This window comes from Diceros bicornis, chromosome 3 (assembly GCF_020826845.1).
Source record: "Diceros bicornis minor isolate mBicDic1 chromosome 3, mDicBic1.mat.cur, whole genome shotgun sequence".
Lineage (NCBI taxonomy): Eukaryota > Metazoa > Chordata > Mammalia > Perissodactyla > Rhinocerotidae > Diceros > Diceros bicornis.
In genome coordinates this window covers 7,630,355-7,651,892 of record NC_080742.1, presented here as the reverse complement: position 1 = coordinate 7,651,892, position 21,538 = coordinate 7,630,355, and the positions used below count along the sequence as shown (strand labels likewise).

The following is a 21,538-nucleotide window of genomic DNA, read 5'->3' as shown; positions in this document are numbered from 1 at the left end:
GAATTAAGTGTGGCGTTAATTTTTTTTCCACGAAGTTTTAGTCTTGGCAGGTTTCTGCTAAAATGCAGGAATTTCATGGTGATGGAAAATGCATTATTATACACAACAATTGTTGTACTTGAGAGAAACTGTATGGGAAAAAATAACACCCTAGAATAAATACAAATGAAATTCATGTATCAAAACCAATACTGTGAAAATAGTTTAAATGTTTCTTGAATTTATATGTAGTCATTAACCTAAATGCAGATTTTAGTTCAAGCCACACTTCTGCCTCATGGTCAGAAGGCCTGAAAACCTGTGGCGTGGAAAATTGGCAGGATAAAGAATATTGAATTGGTCTCCATGGAAAAACAGATTCTGGCAGCCATAACCTCCTCTTTGAACAGGTTCCCCCCCAGCAGTCAAACTCTCCTCTCTGTTTCACTCTTGTCCCAGGAAAGAGGCCAAGGGAAGGCCATATAGTAGCTAAAACAGCAAGCAGATGTCAACCTGACCGCTCACCGAAGGACCTTTCTCACTGGCTTTGAATCTCATGGTCAGGATGAGCCCCCCAAAAAGTCCCAACTCTAGACTCACCCTCAGAACAGAGAGGCTGGAGGTTTCCAATTCCACTAACTTTGGTTTCCTTCTTCCTTGGAGAAGGAAGTAGAGGGAGGATCTGCCATACCTGATGGCCCTAAAGGAAACTGCAATCCACAAATGGAAATGATAAATTCATTTGCAGAAATCCTTAAAATCTATTCTTCTCTTCCACTCCTACCCCATCCTTTTTAATCCCACATTCTGTCTGGTTACCTCAAGAAAAGTCGACATTTCCTCAGAGTTGTATTTAGTCTAGAGGACAAAATCCAGGGACTTCAAAATTCTTTCTCTACCTGGGAAGATCCTAATGGCCCCCCTCACCCTGGGGCCCACCTCACTCTCTCCTGGGGCTAGTCCTAAATCCAGGCTCCATTAAGCAGCCCAGTGTTAGTGGAAAGGATTTTCCTTCCAGCCTCAATTCTAACCTCCCCCAAACCCCACCGCTGCAGAGGAAATGTTCACCAGGCCCCTCCAGTGGATTTGGGGCCCTTTGCATGAGCGAAATGGGGCGAGAACGTCCTCCCTGAGTGAATGTTGTATCCTGTGCTGTGTCTTTGCCTCTCTCGGTGGTTTCACCCTGATCTTTTCTCTCTTTGCAGCTGGTTAATAATCCACTAGCAAGTCAGGCTGCAGCGGCTGCAGCAGCAGCAGCCATGGGCTCCATAGCAAGCTCACAGGCCTTTGGCAATGCCCTCTCCAGTCTTCAGGGGGTCACGGGTCAACTAGTTACTAATGCACAAGGACAGGTGAGTGGGAGATGGGGACAAGAGTGAATTTTTATGGCAGATTGAACTTGGAAAGGAAATGAATTTCTTTTGCATGACAGTGATATGTAACTGCATCTATTTGAGGCAAATAAATAATGTTTACTAGCAATGTCAAGAATAGGAGAAGGGTTGGGAGGTGTTTCTATATTTTAGAAGCAAGATTTTGTTTCCTTCCCCTAAAATGTCTAAGTTTTATTTTGGTTTTATTTCTATATGATGGCTCATGTTATGACCTTAATCGAAGAAATTACTTTTCAAGACTGGGGCACTCTTTAGAAAAAAAAAAAGGTTATCTTTTTAAAATAAAATTTCAGTTTTGCTTTTTTATTTTTTTCACTTTTTTTTAAAACTTGGATAATGGAGGAAACTGGTAAGTTTCCTTTCCTAATTGCTCCAAGATTTCTAAATTAGCCGTAATAAAGCCAATTTCTGAATGTATGGGAAGGTGATGGGAAGCAATTGAAAAAGTTCTGTAAAAACAACAAAGAAAACGGGTGAGTTAGAGTGAAGCCAACTGCCAGTTGGCAGCATGTGCCCGAGCTCTTGTTTATTCTCACGGGAGCTTGGCGGTGTCTTGTACGCTTGTAGGTTTACTCAAGTCCTCCGGGGCCAGCAAACCTCCCTCATGTCATGGGCAGCACGCCTGTTCCCTTACACCACTAATGTGCCCACATCACGATCACCAAGACACAGGCAGAGCTTCAGATGAGGGTGGATCCGTCTTCAGGACCCCAACAAATCTAAATAAAATAAAAGCTGCGTGAAAAGCAAACAAGAGTTGAAGCTGACGGCGTCAGGGGTGCGCTCCATTCAAAGGCCTGACACAGAGCCCAGCCACAGTGCTTAGGGCGCCTCATTCTCAAATTCTGCTGTTTCTGATATGAAACACAAGAGAGAAGGAGCTTGCATCCTTGCCAAGATTTTTCCTCCCAGAGCCATTTACCCCACAGTGAGTTTACTACCCTCTGCTTGGCCTGCTCTGTGGAGAACAGGAATCGCAATGTCTTGAACTCTGTTTTTATTTTACATAAAGAGTAAACAAAGATGTATTATAAGCTAAACCGTCTCCATCTACGTCCCAGGGAAAAAAAGCTGACCTTGTTATATTTCCTGGGCCGGTGCAGGATTGTCCCGTCAGAACCCCGAGGGCTGAACGATGGAGCTTGTCAAAGAGTGGCCCCAGGTAATGAATCATCTTATCACAGGTGCACACCACACATATTAAAGGAGGGTTGTATGAACACCATGCCCTCCACAGTCACCTTTCAATGTCGGCTTTAACCCTTGTTCCAATCCCTTTTCATCAAAGGATCATTTTATGCAGCCGGCTCTAAATGGAGGCTCTCAAAAGCCTATTAAGATTTCTGGAGGGATGGGGTATTGGTGTGGAGGAAAAGTTAGTTATAATATCCATAACTCATGCTCAGATCAGGTTGATCCTGGAAGCTGTTTCCTGGAGTTGTGCCCAAAATAAAACACCCCAATTCATTCCTGCCAGGTGACTGGCCCTTGAGATGTAAATTTTAAGAGTTCAAGATAGACATCATAAGCACTGATGTGGACTTCCCTCTGATTTTTCTGTTCCAATGTCCAAGTAAAATGTACCACTATGCCCCACCACTCGAGAATTTGTGATGGAGAAAATGCTTTATTGTTTAGAAGGAATTATTAAGAGTTTATTCTTCTGATGATTCAATGGCTGGTCATTTTGCCAGTTACAAATCCTCCCCCTTCTCAGAGGCTAGAGATACAGCCTTTGCTTTGTGTGACCTTTGCCAGCCCCCACCGCAGGGGTAGCTCTCTTAGCCCACAAATACCCATAAGAAAATGGGCTTCAAAGTAAAAGCTTGATTGCTACTCTGCATATATTGAATGAGAGTTGATTTTACTTTAATTTTTTTTTATTTTAGAAACTGTGTTATTTTAGAAACTGTTATGATAGTTGATTTGATATTGTGCATAAACCTCCTAAAGTGAAAAAATTTTTCATTTACAGAGAAATCAATAATGCCCACTCATGAAGTCTTGTCTGAGAGTTTTAGACATGTGCCCAATGGCATGAGATCCCCCTCTGAGTGCAAGGAGAGACCAAGATACTCATGTTTCCAAAGTCAATGAATTGGCCACATTCGGGTAGCGCTGTTTTTATTTTTTAATCTTTGTAATATAAACACAATCAGCTTCCCAGAAAAAGGTGCATGCCCTGCATGCCTTGGAGCAAAGATACTTGTTTGAGCCTTATGAAGTAGTCAAATTACACCAAAGGAAGGCAAAATTCTTTCTTGTGTGTGTGTGTTTCTTTGGCTTGTATTAACGTGGTGCAAAAGGTAAGAACACATCAGAATCAGGTTAATACAATTAGCCTTGCTCAAAATACCGTGTAAACTAGGGTTACTGCACCCAGCCCATTTTCAGTTCCTTAAAAATCTCCACAGAGCTTTCCCAGAAAAGGTTCAGAGAGAAAACTCTTAATATATTTAGAGATTCTTTCATTTTAGTTCTTGACATCAACTATTTTTTACATTTGAAAGCTCACCTGGGAGTAATAACATTAAAATCTAAACATAAGTGTGAAAAGCATGTTTTACTCCTCTGATAATTTGGTGCGGTAGGTCTGCTGAGAAGGCATCCAGCAGGGGCGTTCTGGTACAAGAAATGCTGTGATCCTTGCTCCCCACTGCTGAGATTCTCTTGGCTGCCTGGAAACCACGGTGAGATTACCCAGTAGGTGAGAGCCCTGACTGAATTCAGACCCGCCTGGGATTGGGTTTAGGCTCTACCTGTTTCTAGTCTTATGACCTTGGGGGAATGACTTAACCTACGTAAGCCAGAGACTCATCCTCCAAGTTCTCACGGCACCTCTGCGAGGCAGCCTGGACCAGTGGCTCACACTCGCAGGGCAAGTGGTCCTAGGTCTGCTTCCTCAGCTGGGCAGATGCCCAACCCACATAGGGAGCCATGCCCAAATCTTCCTGCAGGCTCTTGCCCTTGCACTCTCAACAAGAAGAAATCCCACCACCTAGGACTGCAGTTTTGCTTCCCTGTCTTGGAATTGGACTGTGTTTCCATTTACTGGGTCTCAGTAAATTTAAAGGGATGGGAAATCTCAATATATTTAAGGATTTTTTTTCTGTTCTTTTTTTCCAACCAGTACTTATAAGCAAATATAGAGAAAAAATTTCTGTCACCTTTCTGACCCTGCCATTCATTTGCAGTTAATTCAGAAGTCAGACATTGTTCCAAAGAGTAATTAATTTTAACGGCAACGCTACATTCTAAAGCCACAAAGCACATATCTTACCCGGGGATGTTAAAGTATTTTAAACATATATTATACCCAACTTCACTCTGAAATGAGAAGGTAGCAAATATTTTACTGGTAATTAGTGATCATGAAATTGATAATGGCTGTGGTATTCCTGAGAAGAACATTCTAGTTCTCTTTACTTACCAGATGAGGAACTCGTGCAAGTTCATTGCCTAGCAAGAAAGCTAGGCAATGGAATAAGTGCTAAGCTACAGACTTGTCTGAATCCCAAGTTGTCCAATAACTAGCTCGGTGAACTTGACCAAATTACTTGAGCTCTCTGAGCTTCAGTTTCATTATAAAATAAGGATAATAAAATCTAGACCCCTAGATTATGAAGATTAAATGAGATCATGTGTGAAAAAAGCCTACCATAGTCCCTGAGCACACAAAGACTCAATAAATGGTTGCCATAATTAGCATCATCATAGTTTAGAGTTTTGTCTAGCATTTTCTGGAAACCTATACTTGGCAGCACAAAGCACAGGCAAAAGAGAATAGGCTCTGGAACCAGCCTGCCATTCACCAGCTGTGAGACCTTGGGCAATTGACTTACCCTCTCTGTGCCTCAATTTCTTCATCTGAAAACTGAGGTAATAATTTTTTAGCACCAGCTCCTAGGATTAGAGTGCTTAGAACAGGGTCAGGCACCTAGTCATCACTCAATAAATGCTATCTGTTATTATTAGTTAAGATGCTATGTGCTTTCAGTTCTTAACTGTGCACAAACCTGTCTGTGAAGAGTTTGAGAATATGAGAATCTTGTAGTAAGACATTAGTTATTTTAGGGAAATCTCATCCTTACCCTCGATAGTTCAGTAGGTGTGTGTGTGAGTGTGTGTGTGTGTGTGTGTGTATGTGTGTGTGTGTTCCTAACACTCGTTCAGTGGGTATGTTCAGGATTTGGCAAGTAGATTTACCATCGATTTGTTCAGCTGTAGAATTGGCTTACTTTGCGCCCCTGGCAATATCTCCTTATTGGCATTATTGCAGAAAAGTAAAAGCAAATGAAATTTTATTTTATCCTGGGGCTAGAGAAAGCATTTTACATTTTAACTGAAGCCCAGAATGTTTCCTGATGAAATTAGTTCCCGAACACCATGAAATTTTCTTAAGTGGCAGCAAATCAAGTCAAAGACCCTCCCTTTTGTCTTTAAAGAGCCAGTCAAGTAAAAAAAAATCAACTAAACATTATTTTTAAAAAATTTTTATTAGGTATAATTGACTTATAATATGATATTAATTTCAGGTGTACAACATGATTAAATATTTGTATATATTGTGAAATGATCACCACAATAAGTCTAGTTAACATCCATCACAATGTATAGTTACAAAACTTTTTTTCTTGTGATGAAAACTTTTAGGATCTACTCTCTTTGCAACTTTCAAATATGCAGTACAGAATTATTAACCATAGTCATCATGCTGTATATTATATTCCCCATGACAATAATTTTATAACTGGAAGTTTGTACCTTTTGATCCTCTTCACCCATATAACATTATTGTTTTTAACATATAAAAAGAAGAAAGAATTGAAGGGAGCCAGCCCTGGTGGCCTAGTGATTAAAGTTTGGTGCTCTCACTACTTTGGCGGCCCGGGTTCATTTCCTGGTCGCAGAATCACACCACCTATCTGTCAGTAGCCATGCTGTGGCAGCAGCTCACATAAAAGAAATAGAAGGACTTACAACCAGGATTTACAACCATGCACTGGGGCTTTGGGGGTGGAAAAAAAGAGAAAGGAAGTTTGGCAACAGATGTTAGCTCAGGGTGAATCTTTCCCTGCAAAAAAAATAAATAAAAAAGTATTAAAGGGACTTACCCACTCAGGTTACCCAAGAATGCACACATCATTATATGAATAAATGAGGGCTGAGCCGAGATGGTTTGGTGAGATGGAAGGATTTTCTTTCTCCATGTAGGATAGTGGCTACCTCATAAAATGACCACAAGGCCATAATTAAAGGAAAACAATCTACTGATACTAACAGTAGCCTATGCATTGTGGCTTAGAGGATACACCCTTGATTGTACAAAACCATTGATGATGAGTTGCCTCTACTTGACAGCTGTGGGCTGGAGAGGGGTGGATGGAGAAACAGGAACACCACCAGCACCACATTTGTACCCCAACTGGAAGATCATTCTAGTATCATAACTTTCAAATGTGGCTAAAAATATATGTCTTAGAATAAGAAACATGATGCTTGCACCAGGATGTTCCTCTGAATTAAAATAACAATAAGCTAAATAACATCTCTAGAAGGCAATAGAATAGTTAACAGCATGAGCTTTGAAGGAAACAGGTCTGATAAAAAAACATTTCTAGCTGTGTGGCCTTGGATAAACTGTAGAACTTTTCTGGTCCTCTGTTTCCTCATCAGTAAAATCAGAGTGATAAGACTTCTCACATATTTTTGTTGTGGGTTAAACTTGATAATAGCAGGGACAGTGCTTAGCATAGTGCCTGATGTGTCTTAAGCATTTCATAAATTATATTAATTTATTAATAAATTAATAAGTTATAGCTATTCTTTTTAGGATGAAAAACCAGTAATTGGCCCTGAACTATGGGTTGCTAAAGTAATTCAACACAATTTAAATAGAAAGATGAGACTCTTTTAGAGAAAATCCCTACAAGGTGAATGAAGATAAAGCTATAATAAATGCAAATCTCAGCCAAAAGATTGAGACATAATAAATTTATTCAATAAGTGTCTGTTGAGCCCCTCTGTGGGTTTTACTAGGTCTGTGTAGGAGAACTAACAAAGCCATAGCTGCCCGCGTTTGTAAAACTCATTTTAAACCCTGTGCAAAGGAGATAAAGTGTGACTCTGACGATGTGACTAGAGCAAATGAGTGCCTTCGACGGATCCAGCTAAAGCCAGTGGATCAGGAATTTAGGGAGTTTCACATATACTCTTTTACTTCATTTTTAATAATGAAACACACTAAATGTAAAGAAAAAGTAAAAAATAATTTTTTGCGAAAAATAATACAAAACACATCCTTGTTCAACCACTTAGATGTTAACATTTTTCCATATTGGCTTCAGTTCTCTTGCTTATTTTTAAAAGAAATAAAATATTACTGATACAGCTAAGGACTTAACACCCCTTTTCTCCCATTCTTCTCCTTCCCTTCCCAAGGTGACCGCAATGATAACATTGGTGGTTCCTTTCCATGCAAGTTTTACATTTTTATAAAATACTATAAAATACTGATTGGGAAAAAAAAAAAAGCTACAAAATCATATGTACAGAATACTATTTTTTAATACAAAATGATAGAATATATTGTTTAGACATTTTGCATAAATAAGATTCAAACATGTTTGTCAAAAATTCAGAGTAGGTATCTAAAAATTCAGAGTTGGTGTCTGTATATTTTCCCCCAAATATTATGAACAAAGCAATCTATTTACGTAATATGCCCAACTAATGGGTTTGGATGTATTTTCTATACCAAAACTCAAAACAGTCTGACAGAAGATTTTTTCTCATTTGCAAATATTATTACATGAAGTTTTAAAAAAGTATAAAAATTCAATCCCATTCAGTGAAATACATATCCAATAGCATTTTTTAATAGAATAACATTGTTAAAATCAGCTCTTTCTAGAGACTGGGAAATATATGTTCACGGGGTTAGTAACATAAGAATTTTACCCTGGCTTCATCCGAGTAATAAAGATAAAATAATAACAACAATAAACAACCTCAATCTTTCTACTAACATATCAAATTTCCCCTTTGAGCCCAGTTGAGAGCTTTATTTCCTCATTTCGGGAGAGGCCATTGCATTAAAGCAATGTTTCCCTAAGTGTGCGCCTTGGGAGGGAAAAAACGAGCCCCTCAAGACGCTGCACAAACGAGGGGTCCCGGTGAGATGCGCGGCCGCCCCCCCCTGCGCCCCCCCGCCCCAGGACGCGTGTCCCGCGCGGCCAGGGACTTGCGCGGCTGATTAATGTGGAGGTGACGCGCCACAAACCTCTTTAACTTTTTTAAGCCCGCTTTTCCCAAATTTACTGTCCACTCAACGTTGCATAGAATTTACGTTCGCAGAGCACACTTTAGGAAATGCTTCAGGAAGTAATTCACATTCACCCCTATCCACGTTTTTCAATGTGAAATTATGGTTTACATCAGAAAGGAACCGCCTCCAAGGGGGTTCTCCTTTGCAACGGGGGCTTTGCGGCGATTCCTGTGTTGCTGTTTTGAGTGCACACACCTACGGAGCACGTTTGCAGAAAGAAGGATCTCACACCACAGACCGTAATAGGAACCCCGAGGGCAGATAAACGCGTGGCGGTCCCAAGGCCCCCGCTGCGGAGCTTTGTCCTCTGCAGTGACTGGTCAGGGGTAGGGTGGAGGGGGCCGATGGGCGGAGTGAGACCGGGCCTGGCCCTCCGTCCTTCCATTCTGAGGAGCGGGCCGCCCTTGATGGTAAATGGCGCTAATGAGCCCTGATGGCCCTTGGTTCCGCGGTGATTACGCGGAGATGGATTTGATGGGATGCCTTGCTTCTGTAGTGGCTCAGCTGATGACACGAGGGACGTAATCAGGTCTCAGAGCCGATCAGCGCCATCAGCAGATGCGCGGCGCTGTTCCTCATTATGACAGGGAATTGTTCGACCCAGACCTTCGCTGGGCTGCCAAAGGTCACTCCTCCCTCCCTCTCCCGCTCCTTCCTTACCACCCCCATTTCTGAAGTGAACGGGTTAATCGTATTAGTGTCATCAGCCTAAAGAGCTGGCCGACTTAAAGAACAGAAAATAAAGCACCCTCTGAAATCTTCCTTTCTACCCTCCTCTCCCAGCAAAACTCAGCAGTGCAACCTGTCGTGTACAGTTAAAGGGGTGGGCAGAAATATGCAATAATAAAAAAAAAAAAACCCTCTAGTTTGGGGGATTCACCTGAAGATTGAGCCAGAGAGAACCAAGGTCTCCCTCATCTAAAGCAGAACTTGGATTGTTGTGCTGTCACATTTTTTTATCTGGCCACTGCATCTTTTTTTTTTTTTTAATTCTTCATCCACGAGTATTTCATTATCCTGGGAATAAGAAAATGTTTTCTTGCGTAGGCTCCTGGATCAAAACTGTTGGCACCTCCCTTCTGGCTAAAGAATAGGAGAGGGGCCAATTAACAAATGGGGCAACCTAATTGACAGCTATAATTCTAAACAAGAAATAAGTTACAAGCCACCATTTACAGACAGCTCCCTCAGAGCTAGTTTGACTTCTCGGATGTTTGTTTCACTAGCATAGTTTACATTCCAGTTAGTGCACCCTTATGTCAAAATAATATCACTAACTAATGTTCATGTGGTTCATTTCAGTGTGCAAAGCTCTTTAACGGTCTTATATCTTAGAGAGGCGCTAGGTTTTAACTGAATGTTCCTTCAGGCTAAGTGATTTCTAGAAAAGAATAATGGAAATAAAGATATCTCCTATGTGCTGAGCCTTCACCATGGGACTGGTATCATCTATGATCCTGTGGGAACACAGGTTTGATTACCTGTAATCTCTAGGTTTGATTATCCCAGCTGTGCAGATGAGCAAACTCTCAGGATGCTGAGAGAGTTAAGTTGGCTCCTTAGGATGACATCTTCAGTAAGCGGCAGAACTGAGATCTGAGCCCAAAGCCCACACCCATCCTCCCATCCCACCCTCACTTTCTTGAGTTCAAAGACCTAGTTCATTACTGGAAGCTCCAGAGACGCATCACAAACTCTAGAACCTTCATGGCTCCATCTGCAAATGGGAACTGTAATTCTTGCTCTATCAACCTCACAGATTTCTCTTGAAGGTATATAAACACACATACTTGAAAATTTTGAAGAGCTGTAAACCATGCCAAAATAAATAAGTATAGGGCATTTTAATCAATATTCTCACGTTACTATTTTTGCTGATCAAAGGAACTGGAGAAGAAGGTTCAGGGAAGTCTCTAAAGAATGAGATAATCTTGAAGAGCTGACCTCAGATCTCCATTTCATCTTGCCAGAGAATATCAGTGTCAAGGTATCAGGATCTGGGGGACCCTGCCTTCCAGGTCTTCTGCATTCCAGCACGGCATCCCAGCCATGAGGAAGAAAGTACATGGTATGTGCTTCACGTGGGCGCTCACCAAAGTGAGCCTTTCAGAGCCAAATAGGAAATTCTATCCCAGTGAATCTTCTGTTGGCCTTTTTGTAATATCACACAGCAAAATGACTTTAGAATCGATTAAGCTCCCAAAGTGGCAAGGCCCCAGACATTTCTAGATCCTTCCCTTTGGAAGCTGCCCCTCTAAGGAAGTAAGCCCTTACTAAGAAAAAGAGAAATATCTAATCTTGCATTATGAGTCTAAGAAACCACTGGTTTTAAGTTACACCATCAATGTAATAACAGCTTTTTTGGAATGAAAGTAAATACTACTGCGTTAAACAAATATATCAATTGTTAGGGGCAGCCTAATTTCACACATATTAAAGATGTAAAAAATGTAAGGGCCTTATAATTGGGGGAATATGTTATTTATTTGATAAATAGCCTGAACCAAATCCAGTTGTGGAAAAACTGTACACTGGGCTGTTGATGATGGCTCTGTTTTTGGTATTCAGTTTTTAGTAAAAAGTCAGAGGTGGAAGTAGAAGCTGTTTATGCCTCAGTTTTTCCAACAAGAGAATGAAAATCACACTTGATTTGGGTCTGGGGCAAGGAAAGAGAGGAAGTGATGAATTTTGAATTAGCATCCCTAGAGTAACATCAACTTTTGCTGCAAATGATTTTTATGGTTAAGCAGAGCATTATCAGAGAAGGGAAAACATTAAATTCACATGTGAGATGCATTCAACCTCCAAATAAATGTTCATTGTACCATTTGCTACACTCTTGCCCAATAATGCACCCAACTTTCTTATTGGCCCGTGAGTTGATGACATGATGCATTCTTCATAAAGATGTAGGCATCATGTCATCAACTCACGGGCCAATAAGAGAGAAATGAAAAATAGATCAGAGATAGGTAGGAATGGAAAAGTCACAACTCAGAGCAGAGAGAGGAGCCAAGATCAAGTTCAAATGTACGCAACTGGGCCTTTGCATGATCCAATTGAATTTAACGCAGTAGCCATAAAACATTGCTCCAAAATGCTATTCATCTCATAGGCTAACCTTTTCCACCTTGTAAAATAACAATGTAAGTAGATCCTCAGAAGATGTCATAAGGTGGAGAGTTCAGAACATGACAGTAAAGTTAAGATGAGATACAACTTCATGCCTATAAGTAAATGGCATCAATCAAGCAACACACACAAACACACAAAGAAAACACATTACACACTACCTAGATCTGACACTTTCCAATAGATGTTCACAATAAACCAGTCTCATCAGAATAACAAAGGTGGACCATGCAAATGTCCACGTGCTCCCATGGAAGGCAGCTCAGGGTAAAGAACACAGGCTTTCAAATCAGACTCCATACCCAAGCAGCGCTGTGGCGCCAGGCATCTAATCTCACTCAGCTGCAGTTTTCTCTCCCATGTCTGACAACAATATCTTCCTCCCAGGGTTGTTAGGAGGATTAGTTCTAACAACAATAAAATTAATAAGTTGCTGCCATTTATTGAGCCAAAGAGTGCTTTCTACATGCCAAAGAGTGCTTAGCATTTGGTATGTTATTTCATTTCACCTTCACCACAATCACAGAACATGGTTTATCCCTGTTGTACGGATGAAGAAACTTCCAAGATCACCTAGCTGGGAATGGCAGGATTCAAGCTCAGTGTTGACTGATATCAGAGATGGCTCTTAATCACCGTGCTCTGACAATAATTTAAAACCTTGTTATGTTCCCAAGTGGCTAGAATAGCACCCGGCACATAGTAAGCATAAATACAGTAATAAATCTGTGGACTGAATGAATGGAGTATTTCATATAAGCTAATATGCTATTTGATAAGCATTTTGCATAAATTCATCATTTCATTTCAGTCTTACAATGATCTTAGACTATTATCTCTAATTTACAGCTGAGGAAACGGAGGCTCAGCAAAGTTAACCAGCTTCCCAGGGCCATGCAGTTAGTAAGTGATAGAGCCTGGATTTGAGCCAGGATCTGGCTACTCAAAACCCAGGCTTCCTCTGAGTGAAGCTGCTTTCAGCATTACACGTATTTGCACCTAACACCAAGCCGGCCATATAATAGTTGTTCCATAAATATCGTGCTCTCTTCAGTCACGTACATTTTACTCCACTTATGTTGGCTGATCTCAAGTAGGGTCTATTTAATGTATTGAGGTTTTATGTGAAATGCTTTTAAGCATAATGCCATCTGGCATTACTTCGTCTGACGCAAATGGCATTTGTCTAATTACTTAACTTTCTTCAGTTTTTTAAACTACTAACGTTTCAGGGTTGTTCTAAGGACCAAAAGTAATAAAAGACGTTAAATGCTTGGCACAGCCCGGCACATAGTGAGGAACAAGCAAGCCCTGCCTCCCTCCTTGTTCCCCTGACCGCCTTGGCCTTGAACCCATGGCCGCTCCAGCACGCAGAGAGGGCCAGTTTGATGATTTTGAGTCTGCCGCCCATGCCATCATTAACAGGGTAAGCTGGCCTACCTTGTGTTCTCCAGATTATTGGCAACAGAAGGCTAGACGATGTCTAGCTTGCCTCTATAACATGACTATATGGCTGCTGGATGTGACAGCATCCACTTTTCTCCATAACAAATGTTGCACTTTATTTAATCAAATGGGAGGGCAGGTTCGTTTAACTACTGTGGGTTTCCTCTGATGCCCTAGAATAAAAACATTTCCATCTACCTTCAGTAAATCTGCAGGTGATGTCAGCAAGCTTCCCAGACAACCAAAAGGAAGAGGTTAGTAATGTGTACAGCTAGAAAAACAAAAATCAATTTTAAATTCACACGGAATTTGAGGATTTGATTGGAAGTTAAAAATGGGTTTTAATGTGAGGATCTTCTCAGGTTACAAAAGAACTATTTAGCTTTTATAATATAAAAGGTGACTTCCTTAAGATAAAGGATACTAAATCATTTATGTTTAAAAGGTGATATACAAAGTATGGAGATGAACACAAAAGAGAGTGACATGGTGGGCTACTCAGGATTCTGAGAAGTCATTTGATTTTTTGAGATCACAAATTCATACACATTTAAAAGTATTTAAAAAGTAGAGTTTCTGCCCCTCTCAGCTCATATGGAGATAAGACAGTAGAAATGAGGATAATATCAATGGTTTTTTGTATCTAGACTAGTTCCTACAATCTGGACCCTAGATGAATCAGAAAGTACTAAGAACTTAGCCTTCTCAGAAACCAAATGAGATACCAAAAACATTGCGAGGAATGCCCCAAATATTTTAGAAAAGTTAAGCCGATTATCTTTTAACTGTGAGTTATGGATTAATTTAATAGTTTTGTGACTAAATATCTCAATTGTTCTTCAATGTAAGTATCATTATACCAACTTTATGCTATTTAATTGTATATAGGTGTAGTTTGTGAATGATTTCATCTAGCAAGACTGTGAAACATATTCCTGATAAGACTGTACTTCAAAAGTAGCTTTTGAAATTAAAAATTCTAAAATTCATACTATTGGCATAAAGTATTGAGCTTAGAACAGAACAGTTAGAAAATCATTACAATAGTGGTTTATTAGTAATGATAAATTACATTTTCCCAGGACCAAATTTGAAGTACCAGAGTAATTAAGTATATATACATACATACATATATACATGTATATACACACACACACACACACACACACATATATATTTTTTCGAGGGACATTTAAAATAGGAACCAGAAAACTATGAAAAACCACAATTGGAAGAGTACAGCAGCCGTCTTTACTTAGATCTATCAGAATCTGCCTGATGGTTAGGGGTAAGAGAGCAGATTGGTCACCTATGAAAAAATGAGGATGCAATTTTGTGAGAAAAACTCATCAGCATATTTCTAATGAGTTATGGTCTTTGTTGTGAAAAATGAGAAATTCTGTGGTCTCACCCTAAAGAACATTAAAAAAAACTACTCAGAGGAAATTGAAAAAGTAATATATGTTAGAGTGATGAGGACAACTTTTTTCTGATTGAACAGATAGATAAATATTGCATGCAAGTATCAAAACACATTTAATTTTGCCACAACAATGGATATTCTCTTCACAAAAAGCATATGAATCATCTTGGACTCATGAAACTGGGTTGTGATAAACAGATGCATCTTTAATGACACCTGGAGTGGCTTCATTCCCCATCCTTTTTTTTTCTTACAGACTTGTTTTGTTCTTTATACTAATTTAAATTCAGCTTTACAGCCTGAATGCACTCAGAGAGCCAGGTGATGCTAAATACGTGCAGCACTTTCTTGAGCAATTCCCAAACATTTCCTTCACCAGTTCCCACTGCTCGGAAGAATTTGGAATAGTGGAGGTCACTGGTCCCTGATTTAGGGGGTTTTTGTAGCTCTTTTTTCTCTCATTTGGGAAGAAATATAAAATAAACAGTTCATAGGTCGAGAGTTTCATTTAGGAATGTTTACTAAAGCTTCCAAGGACCAAGGCTGAGTCAAACTAAAAGGTGTTCTCCCAAGCAATAAATAACTTTAATCTGATTTAGTCACTTAATCTGGTATCAGCAGGCAGAAGCAGAAATACTTCCCCAAATTCTAGATATTTTTTTGCTGGCATTAAAACTTAAAGTCTTGGGCAAAGCCATGAAAAGCTTACAAAGTTGGTCTTTCTGCAAAATGATGGCTTCCCCACAGTTGTGATTCTCTTTTGAAGAAAAAAAAATATTTTAGCAATTCCACAGTGTTGGCAACTGCTAAGAAAATGAAAGTACTCATCGTTTAATTTGTAGTCATTGGGGAAAACAGGAAAGAGATGATGAAAAGAAATGTTCCCAGTTCATCCTTAAGAATTTGTCTTTGGGGGCCGCCCAGTGGTGTATCAGTTAAGTGCACGTGCTCTGCTGCAGCCACCAGGGGTTCGCAGGTTCGGATCCTGGGCGCACACTGAAGCACCACTTGTCAAGCCATGCTCTGTCAGCGTCCCATATAAATTAGAGGAAGACGGGAATGGGTGTTAGCCCAGGGCCAGTCTTCCTCAGCAAAAAAAGAAGAGGATTGGCATCAGATGTTAGCTCAGGGCTAATCTTCCTCACCAAAAAAAAAAAAACAAAGAAAAGAATTTGTCTTTGTTTTCTGGTACATTGGAACATCCTACTGGACAAATAATGAAAATTCTAATGAAAATGTAAACTCTGAAGAGAGTTGAAAATTGAAGCATTAGATCATATTTACAAATATTTTTATTTCTTCCCATTGAAAATAAAGTGAGAAACTACAAATTGAAACCAAGGCCATGATGGCTTGAAGGAATTAGCCTTTGTCTGAGACGTCACACTTGCCCTCGTTATAAATAACTATGGATTGAAATATACATTTGTTTTTATTCCAATTAGGATTCAATAGATAGGGAAATAATAATATATTCATAGATGAAGGGGGAAGCTTTGTGAGAACATGGTGGAACTGAGCCCTTGTAACCACGTAGTGAATTCATATGGATCCTTGTGGTGGAATCAAGATGGCAGAGGTTATGATTGCGGTGTGCTTGCTGAGGAGGAACATTGTTCTGTGAAAACTTAAGGGCATCCTCCACTGTGTGCCTGTCATTTCTACTCTCCAGTGGGAAACCAGCAGTTTCAATTTGTGTACTTGGGGACAAGAGGTCCCAAGGAATCAACTTCCCACCTACCCCCCATAAAGTAACTCAGACCTGAGTGCTATCTGAGTTCTGCAGGCATTTTAGCCATCTTCTTTTTTACAATCAAAGTAATTTAAAAACAAAATTTAGGGTCATCAGAAATTTCTCACACTCCCAAAATCTATACCAGTGCCTGGTACATGGTGAGCACTTAATAAATGGAAAGCAGAAATCAAATTTGAATAATATTGGTCTTCTTCAAAGATTTTTTTTAAAGCTACCACTTTTCAAGAGAATAAAACAACCTATTTCAGTGAAGGGTGAATTCAGCTGTCCAATGACACATCTGGGTATACAAACAGTCAGTCCTCAAAAGGAGGGAGCTCGGGAAATAGCCTCAAGTTATTGACAATTGCAGCAGTGTCCCAGGAGAAAAGAGCCGGCATGACTCTCATCAACAGCAGGGCTTTTAGCTTTGTGTAAACTGCAGCCGTCTTGAGTGTCCTGACTTGTGGGAGCCTAGACTTTCTTTTTTGGCATGTTGCTGGTGCCACTGACAGCAAGATTTACAGAATGCCCCTATTAATCCAATAGAAAGGATTTTCATGAATTCCAATAGCTGGATAATTTCCCAGTCTTCTACAGTGGGAATGAGAACAATGTGGTAAGGCCCAGTGCTGGGCGCACAGCAGGCCCCCAGAAAGGATTTACTGAGTGAGTGAGTGAATATGTGAGTGATCAATCTGTGCATGATAAAACCACACTCTTAATTTTGAAGTCATTCAGAATAAAGCAGAGAGGTTCAGACAATTGCCTGGCTTTTCCAGGCAAAGTTGAAGAGGTTTTTTTTTCCCTCTGCTAGACTTATCTATACAGTTACCTCAATCCTCCACTCCTGACAACAAAAATGGTGCCAATATGTCTGTATTATCTATCCACGTAGGCATACTTTTAATATGTAAAGTATTAATATTTATATAAACAACCAAACTCATGTATTCCAAGCCTTTGAGTATATACTAACCACAGCAATAAATTTCCAAGGGGGAGACATAGAACAAAGTGGCAAGTTCCCTGTCCATTTCCAAAAGGATCTCTCCAAATTCCACTTCCCTTGCCCAAGGAGGATTGCATCTAGTGGTGCGAGTCTTGCTTATTGACCTTTGCTGGGAGAACCCATTTTGTATCACTGAGTGAGTATTGCTTCCCAGTCACAGAGGAAGCCAGTCAACCTTTGATTCCAACGTCATGCCTAACCCAACCTTGAGCTAACATTTTGCAAAATTGACTCTCCCCTTTTCTGTCCTTCCAGTTGAGTAAAAAGTAAGCAGAGCAGTAGAGGAAAACAGCACTATGGAGAAATCAAGAACCCCTAAATAATCCGGAGCTTGCCAATATACTTTTCTGTATAGTAAATATACAATTCAGATATGATTTTAAAACTTGTGTTGATGACGGGCACCTATACTGTGTTCAAGAAAAGGATTCATTTCCTGGACACTGATCCCTGCCCACCTGCGACTCCAGGAATAGGCCATGCAGGCAGTTACGATGACTCCTCACTTAATTCTCATCTCAGTGTAATATCATCCTGTGTAAATTTAATTTAATCTTTTGATTATACTCTGGATCAAAACTTTTATTCTATCAATGTGTCCTAATGCTTGAGTGGTAACTCAAATAAAAGAGAAAATAGCAAATCTCGCAATTACAGTAAAGTATGTAAGAACAAATATTATGATGCATCTTAAAATTTAAAAGAAAAAAAGAAACACAACCCTTGCCTCCAGAGTATAGAGAGTGCCCCATTCAGTTGTAGTATTATTGTAGTAGGAACTGTCAGCAATTTAGAACAGGGCTGCGGCTGGGCTGCTAACTTCATTTTGCCAAAACACTCAAGAAAGATTCAGGTCCGATAAGAATGATCATTGTATCAATTGAGTTGACTCTTACCTGGGAGGCCTGTCAGCTTCCTGAGATGTGGAGTTTCTTTCACAATATTTGCTGCTAATGGGCTGCATAACTAGGGTTCAGGCTGTGCTGTATAAACAAGCCGTTCTTGTAAAACACCTTTGGAAATGACATTTTTCATCCTGTCTTACACCATTAAGATCTAGTAGGATCCTTTCACCCCCCCCCCTCATCATTTGTAATTGGCAAACGAAGGCACACACATTAGATTTCTTCTTTCCCAACAATTAAATAAACAAAAGACTGTGGTCAGCAGTGTGTTTGGGAGTTTGGAGTAGTCTTGTGTTTAAATAAAGATAAGAGAGGAAATGCAAACCCATGAAGGCACATCTTTATTACGCCTTATGAATGTTGCTGATTACTAACGAGAATGATCTTGCTAACATAATTGCCAAATGACCAGGTCAAAATTTCTCCTGACCCTTCTGACCTTCCCTTTTCTTAGGTCTCATCACCATTTTCTCCTTTGGTGGGCACTGGCTTTCCCTGTTATAATTTTCAGGTTTTCAAAAGCTTCAGAGGAACTTTAGTAACTAAGCCATCTGAATAGTATCCATTTTTAAGTCAGCTGAAACTTCAACAATCAATGTTATAAATAGCAGCAATTACTTCTCAGAAATAAATCCAATTCATAGTTTGTGGGAAAATGTATATTCTGCTCACAGTTTTAAGTTCTCTACCTCTGGTAGCTTGTTAAATACTCTCTTCTCCATGCCTCCTTCTTGGTTTTTTTTTTTTTTTGTGAGGAAGACCAGCCCTGAGCTAACATCCAATGCCAATCCTCCTCTTTTTTGCTGAGGAAGACTGGCCCTGGGCTAACATCCGTGCCAATCTTCCTCTACTTTATATGGGACGCCGCCACAGCATGGCCCAACAAGCGGTGCATTGGTGCGCACCTGGGATCCGAACGGGCGAAGCCCAGGCCGCGGCAGCGGAGTGCGCGCACTCAACAGCGTGCACCACCGGGCCAGCCCCCATGCCTCCTTCCTAACTTTCTTTCTCCTCTATTTTTGAAGCATTCTTAGTTAACAAAGTCCTGACAATGTGACCCACAAAATCTCCTTTTTCTGTGTTATTGCCCTTAATAATTAAGGTAAAGGCAGTCCCTATCTTTACCTGTTTTTACAATTACAAATAGCAATGGCTTAGAAAATACTCGCTAATATTCATTAGTAAGTCATGTGTAATTTATACAAACTACTTAATTATAGGCCCAAAATGCTAAAATTAAATTACAAAATAGAAAGATAGTACATCACTCTCACGCTTGACCCACTCACACACAGAATGGTGAGATGGCCTAGAGGGGGTGGGAGACTAGGAGAGAATTACAAGTTTGACTTTTTTTGCCCGGTAATTTATGATTATCAAACCCCTTCCCATAGAAGCGGGGAAAGAGGACAGAATTGGTCCTCAGGGATTAATCGTCAAAGCCTCCCACCGTCCCTTTCCACCTTCTCCGTGGCCATAGGCCTTCTCCTCCCCTTGGGTAAAAGCTGGGGTCTTGCCTCCCAACTTATCTTAGGCGCTCTCGGGGAATACAATCTTCTATGGTCACTTGAAATGGTAAATAAGATGCCCAGTTCCCTGACAATAATCAAAACTGTGAAGCTAACAAACTTCCCACCCTCACCACTAACAGCCCCAACTGGAGCCTCCCTCCCGTTGCTTGCTACTGCGGGAAAGGGTAGCCTGGTCCCTCTTTCTTCCCCTGTTGGAATCATTCTCCTTTCCCCAGCTTGCTAACTCTGTTTCTGAGAGGACAGACTGAGGTGGAGAGAGGACAGACAGAGGACAAGAATGGCCCCACTTTGGTGAACTGTTACAAGATGTCTTCTGCATTCTGGGCCAGCGGACCAGACGGCTCAAGCCAACTCTTATGGGCACTTTTTATGAGGTCTTTCGAGGCCCAGCTGGGACCTTCCAATGGCACATTGCTTTGGGCAACATGTTTTCTTCCAGCTGCTCACTCTCCTCTCAGGGCTGGGTTTTCTGCAGATCCGCTCCTCAAGGCTCTCTCTGTGATGCTGTCCCAGTGCCCGTTCCCCAGGGGGTCCTCTGGGACAGGATTTTAAATGGCTCAGACCATTTGACTCATGACAGTGAGTCCAGGGAAACACTCATCCTTGCCCTGCTGTCGGTGGGAGCGTAGCTAGTGCCAATGTAGAGCAGTTCTCTCTCTCTCTCTTTCTTCTCCTTCTTCTTCCCCTCCTCCTCCCTGTCCTCCTCTTCCTTCTTCTTCTTCCTCTTCCTCTCCTTCCCCTCTCCTTCTTCCTCTCCTTGCCTTTCTCTCTCCTCCCTTCTCTGCTGGAAAGCCATAGCCTCTTACCCTTAGATTCCTCAGGTGTATGTTCCCCAAATTTGAGGGGACAACATTTATTCAACCACTTTCATTAAACTTGAGGTGAGGAGAAAGCCCCCCATGCCCCATCCCCGGGAGTGAGGAAGAGGCGTAGAATTTCAGAAATATTCTGTGTCTACCCTTACTGTGAGGGTCTGAGTTCAGGAGTTGTCTAACCAGTTTTCAGAAACCTCCTTTGTAAATTCGGTACAACGGTCTAGTCCCTCCTTTGGAATGCAGCATCTATTGAATTCTGGTGCCTCTATGGAAACTTCCAACTTAGCATTCTATTACAAGGCAAGGAAGATTTAATTTTTTTTCGTGGTAGACTAGTGTTTTCTGTTCTTCATGATAAACTATATTCATGGTGAAATTATAAAATTTAGAAAAATTCAAAAGAGCTTTTGCAACTTAGTGCAAAAGCCCAGGAGTAACCACAAAAGCATGTAAGCAAAGTTAAATTAGGAACAAACATTTATTGAACACCTATTTGGTTGGTAAAGCACTATGTTGGGTGCTTTGCATACATTATCTTATTTAGTCCTCACAATAATCTTACGAAGTGGATGTTGTTATTCCCATTTTACAGATGAGGGGACTGAGGTTCTAAAAGGTAAAGTAATTCACCAACAATCTCCCACAAGTTAGGAGCAAAGCCTGGGCTTGAACCCAGTAAGTGGGGAATCTTTTCCTCTATATACATCTTAAACTCTATTAAGGAGAATAACCTTAACAGCTTTTAAGAAGCTTTTAGGGAAGAGGATTGTTTTTATTGTTGTTGTTGCTGTTTTTACAACTCAGTTTTCACACAAATTAGTCTTCTCATAAAGTGACT

At 40.5% G+C, this 21,538-nt stretch overlaps 1 protein-coding gene across 1 annotated transcript in view; it reads left to right on the top strand.

The window, feature by feature from the left end:
* Positions 1-21,538, top strand: part of POU6F2 (POU class 6 homeobox 2) — a 463,057-nt gene that overhangs the window by 411,906 nt on the left and 29,613 nt on the right. The window contains exon 6 of the mRNA XM_058570674.1: positions 1,185-1,331. Coding sequence (XP_058426657.1) covers positions 1,185-1,331 — 147 coding nt within the window. The remainder of the gene's footprint in view (positions 1-1,184; positions 1,332-21,538) is intronic.